General features: G+C 62.7%; 1 protein-coding gene across 1 annotated transcript in view; it reads right to left on the bottom strand.

The window, feature by feature from the left end:
- The window catches only part of ARHGAP8 (Rho GTPase activating protein 8), a 59,646-nt gene that overhangs the window by 33,886 nt on the left and 20,613 nt on the right, over nt 1–5,147 (bottom strand). Inside the window, exons 4-5 of the mRNA XM_049626505.1 lie at nt 4,895–4,982; nt 520–651 (exon numbers count right to left, since the gene is read on the bottom strand). Coding sequence (XP_049482462.1) covers nt 520–651; nt 4,895–4,982 — 220 coding nt within the window. The remainder of the gene's footprint in view (nt 1–519; nt 652–4,894; nt 4,983–5,147) is intronic.

Here is a 5,147-nt window from a genome sequence, read left to right as displayed (position 1 = left end):
GCGTCCGACTTCGGCTCAGGTCACGATCTCACGGTCAGTGAGTTCGAGCCCCGCGTCGGGCTCTGGGCTGACCGCTCGGAGCCTGGAGCCTGCGTCGGATTCTGCGTCTCCCTCACTCTCTGCCCCTCCCCTGCTTGCGCTCTCTGTCTCTCTCAAAAATAAACATTAAAAAAATTAAAAGAAAACGACACGAAAGTCACATGCCAGGTCCACAAAGTTTCACTAGAGCAGAGTTCCAGCCCCCTGTTTCCGTATTATCTGTGGCTGCTCTAGTGCCCCGTGGCAGGACCCGGTAGTTGCCACAGGAGCCTGGTGGCCCACAGATATGGGCCGTCTGGCCGCCTCTGCCCCAAACGACAGCTCTGGACAGAGCCCCGGCCCCGAAGGGAGGGGACCCCGAGCTCCTTCGGCCTAGCTCCCGGCCCCCTGCCGCAGAGCCGAGACCCCTCCTGCCCCCCGGGCCTCCCCGTCACTCAGCGCAGCCCCGAGGCCCACCCCCGAGGTCTGGAGGGCACACACCTCCTGTCGAACTCCTTGTAGGTGCTCTGGAGCCAGCCCAGGGACGGCTTGTTCCGGCTGTTCAGCCCATAGTGGAAGTAGACGATGGTGTAATCGCTCTCCACGTACTGGTCCAGCGTGTGCTTCAAATACCTGGGCACAAAGCACAGACTCGGTTTCGAAAATCACACTCCTGCCGTCGCTGAAACCAAATAATGCGTTCGCCACAACAGAAGCTGTGGGCACCGGGGACGGGCCGGCACCGGGTCACGTGGGGACACGTCCAGGGCACCGGGGAATCCACCTGCAGGGGCCCTGTCCTCGTTTGCTACATGAGGCTCAGTGAGGTTAGTACTGAAGGCCACGGTCACACGGCACGTGGCAGGCCAAAAAAGGGCCCTGAAAACACATCCGTGTCAAATCTCTGGAACCTGTGAACGTGACCTGATGTGAAACGGGTCTCGGCAGGTGTGTGATCGAGGGAAGGCTCCTGAACAGGGGCTTATCCAGGATCATCCAGGTGGGCGTGTGTGCTGACGGGACAGACAGAAAGAGGGGAAATCACGGAAGGGGGTGTGTCTGAGAAGACACAGCGGAGGGTGACGCCCCCCGACCCCGGGCCAGGACCACGGGCAGCCATCAGAAAACAGAAGCAAGGAGCCTCCTCTCCTGGACGGGGAGCTCCCTCTGGAGGAGCAGGGCCCGGTCAACACCCTGGTTTGGGACTCCTGGCTCTGCCAGAATAAACGTGTTGCTTTGTCCCACAAACGAGCAGTAATGAGCTGCAGCAGCCTCAGGGGACTCTCGGAGGACGCACCGGGATTCAAACCCAGGACGGACCGCTCAGCCCCCCACCTCGGACTCCCTGCCCTTCTGCCGCACCCCTAGAAGCAGCCACTTCCTTCCGGATCGGCTCCGAACGTCTTCTTGTTCCCGTGAAGCAGGATCCTGAGTCTGCTCTGCGGTCACCTGACCGCACGCCACAGTACAAGTTCTAGAAAGCTCCGTGGTCACTTCCCAGCCCTTGGTCCCTCCCCGCCTAGCCGCGGGACCCGCTTGAAAAGGCCGCGTCCAGCCACCCGCAGGAGGCGAGCTGCCCCATCGGCGTTTTGGCCAGGGCCCCTGACGTCGAGCGGGCCGGAACGGGCTGCCCAAGTCACCACCCAGAAGCGCATCCTGGAATGCAGCCCGGATTCCGTGCCACCGTGGCAGGGATCACACCTGCTTCTGCCGTGAGCCGTGCGAAGGCGGCCTGCCCGGAGCCCTGGGTCCAGCGGGTCGTGGGCCGGGTGCGCACGGGGACGGAGTCCGCAGAGCTGCTCCAGCAGAACACCCCAGCAGCTTCTGCCCGTCTGCAAGGGCTCAGCCGCCAGCCCTTCACTGCAGGGACACCGCGGTGGGCCCTTTACCTCACCCAAAAGGGCGTCAGCTTCTCCTCTGCTCATCTGACTTCAAAGCATCGTTAGAGGGCCCTCTGCCCAAAACACTGGCTCTCTGAACAGCAGGCCTTTGCACGTATTTACTCACTTAACCCCGTGAGGCAGGCACCATAGACCCATTTTACAGAGGAGTCAACTGAGGCCCGAAGAGGCGAACCAGGAAGGGCAGAGCCAGGATGTGAAGGGAGCAGCCTGGCCCCAGAGTCCACTCTCTTGCCCACACTGTCCCACCCCCAGAGAGCCACGTGCTCCCGCCCGTCGTCTCTGGGGTATAAACGTGACGCAAAGCCATCCTGTCGTGACCCTGGTTTCGGCTTCCCTGTTGTGGGAGGAGTTCCAGGTCCCGGATGCTCTCCGGTGTGCTGGTTCACACACCCTCTGGACTAAGCCATCGAAGCACCATTCACTAAGGCCATCCCTTCTGTCACCCTCGCAGACAGAAGCCAGCCTGAGATCTCCAGTTCCAGAGTCCCGCACCTCCGGGGACTCCCCGCTTCTGTAAGGACAGTCACGGTTGCAGTCCCCAACTCCCTTGCCGGGGGAGAGCAGGGGAACGTCTGGCCAGCTCGCTTATCCACGCCGGACGCATCAGTAAAAGCAGGCACCCGTGGCCCAACGCGCTCCCCAGTTCCTTCCACAAACACGCTGAGCCCTCCTGGTGTCAGAACACATCTGCCAGGCGCGCTCAGCACAGGAAGCCATTAACTAAATTACGGGTTGAGCTGCAGAGACACGACTTATTTCTTCACCCATTTCAAAAATAGGAGCGCGCATCTGGCCACAAGAAAGCCGCCGCGTGGACAGGGAGAGAGAGGGAGGATGACGTATGCGGCGACAAGGTTTTCCGTGGAAACGTGGAGAAGGCTCAGCCTTAGGGCTCTTCCTAGCAAGGCCAAGAAGCCCCCAGGCACCTCTGAGTAGATTAGAAAAGATGCTCCTTCTTCTAGCTAGACGCTCTCCAGCACTGGGTGAGAAGAGCACCAGCTGAATGGCAGCCCCTCACGGTGATGCCCTTGTGCAGTGAACAACCTCCACAACTGTTCACAGAGGCCACGCTGACCACTTCCTTCTGGGAGTGAAGGTTTCTGAGGGAGGCGGGCACGCAAGAAAACACAACGCACCAGCTGTCGTCAGAGGCTGGTTGTTTTTGGACCGAGGTGAAATTCCTAACAGTACCATTTTAAAGCAGACGCTTCGTGGCATTAAGTACATTCCCAATGTGTGCAACCGCCACATCCGTCCAGTTCCAGAATAATCTCCTGGCCTGAAAGAAAGCCCCCACCCATTAGGAAGTCAATCACCCCGCCTCCTGCAACCGCCAACCTGCTTTCTGTCAAGGTTACCTCCCTCTTTGCAAGGAAAGGAATTCCGAACACATTCCGGCCCAGCGGTGTGACTTCAGCGAGAGCCGACCCGCGGGTCGTGGGTTATGGGATGCCACAGAAGGAAACAATCCGGCAAGGGAACGTGTCAGCCTTGGAGGACCCCAGACGAGAGCTCTCTCATCTCATCCGGCTTCCCTCCCCCCGTGTGCCCCGTACACACTGCGGGCGCGCTGGAGGGAGGCCAGCACCTCGCGGGAGGGCCGGCCCGCTGTCCGGGGTCACCGGCCGCGCCCCTCGGGATGCGGGCGCCCCTCGGGAATCCCGCGGCAGGTCTCGCCGCGCAGCGGCAACAGCGGCACCGGCTAGAGACTCCTGAACACCCGCTGCCAGGCTCTTGCCGTCACCGGTGCGCCTCCCGCTGCCGTTGGAAGAGGCTTTGACAGACCAGGTCGGATGCTCGGGTCAAGGGGATTCTCACAAAACCACCCGCCCGGAGGCTCCCGAGTGCTTCCGGGGCCCGCCCGCGCTTTCACTCGAGCTGGGGGCTCTGCGCTATGTCGCGGGGGGAGGAGCAGGTCAGCCAGAACGGTCGTGACCCGGAGTGGAAGCCGTACCCAGACGTGAGCCAGGGTCTGGCCGTGCGAGGGAGTCGCAACCGGCGTGCCGCCAGAGGGCAGATTCGAAGGCAAGGAGCAGCCGCGTGCGCCCCACCGGCGTGAGACCGCCACCACCACCAAATGTGGTGACCAAGGCGAGTCCCGCCGGCCCCCAGCCTGGGCAGGTACCCGGCAGGGCCTCGCTCGCGGCGAGATCCGCTGCGCGAGAGGACACTGCGCCTGGAAACGCAGCCACGGGGGGGAAACTACACTCGGGCGGTGCTGCCCTCGGAGAACGTCCTCCGCTCCAGGCCCCGGGCAGCGGCTGCGGTCAGTACACGCGGGCTCCCACGAGGCTCATGGGGTCGATCGAGAAAGGAGGCACCGGAAGCACCCTGGCCATCACGCAGAGCGTGCAGACGTCACAGGGACAAGACGGGGGGCGACGGCGGCCGAGGCCGCACGCAGGTAAGCGGAAGGCCTTCCTCCCAAGCAGAGAACACTAAGCAGATGCAGGAGAAGGGGCTCCCTGTGGCTCTGAGAGGGAGGGAGGCTTGAAAGGGCCCCGAGATCTAGGCCCAGCGCTTCGGACTGTGGACCCAAAGACACCCAAGGCTGGAGAGGCCATCAGTCCCACAGGTGGCTTTGCTGACCTGGCAACAGATGTGACATCCATCCGGGGACCCGCTAGTCAATGTTCATACGTGAGCCTTGAGCCCTAAACGTCCACCCTGTGCTGATAGTGAGGGAGAGGCCTGCACACAGGGAGGGGGATACACACGTGTTGAGGGGCAGGCAGCCTATAGGGTGTGCATGCACACAGAGGGAGTGTCCATGGCAGGTGTGTGCACGGTGGGCGTGTGTGTGCATGGAGAGGGAGGTGCGCACACGGTCGTGGGGAAGGCAGACCACAGGCTGTGCGTGCGGATGGGGTGTGTGTGTGCACAGGGGTGTGTGTGCACGGGTGTGTGCACGCACACCGGGAGGGCACACGCACACAGGGGGGCGTGTGTGGAGGGACACAGGCAGGACTTACTCCAGCAGACGCCTGTGGTTGAGCTCGTGGGAGGGGGGCATCCGGCAGCAGCTGAACGTGATGACCCGTCTTCCAAAGCGATCCTCCCCTGCAGGAGCAGACACAGGGGTGAGGCCCGCCTGCACCCGAGGCCTCCCTCCTCCCCTGCAGGAGCAGACATGGGGGTGAGGCCGCCTGCACCCCACCCAAGGCGTCCCTCCTCCCCTGCAGGAGCAGACACGGGGGTGAGGCCGCCCGCACCCCACCCGAGGCC

The sequence above is a fragment of the Panthera uncia genome, chromosome B4 (genome assembly GCF_023721935.1).
Source record: "Panthera uncia isolate 11264 chromosome B4, Puncia_PCG_1.0, whole genome shotgun sequence".
NCBI lineage: Eukaryota > Metazoa > Chordata > Mammalia > Carnivora > Felidae > Panthera > Panthera uncia.
Note: the sequence above shows the minus strand (reverse complement) of the source record. Positions and strands in the feature narration are given on the sequence as shown.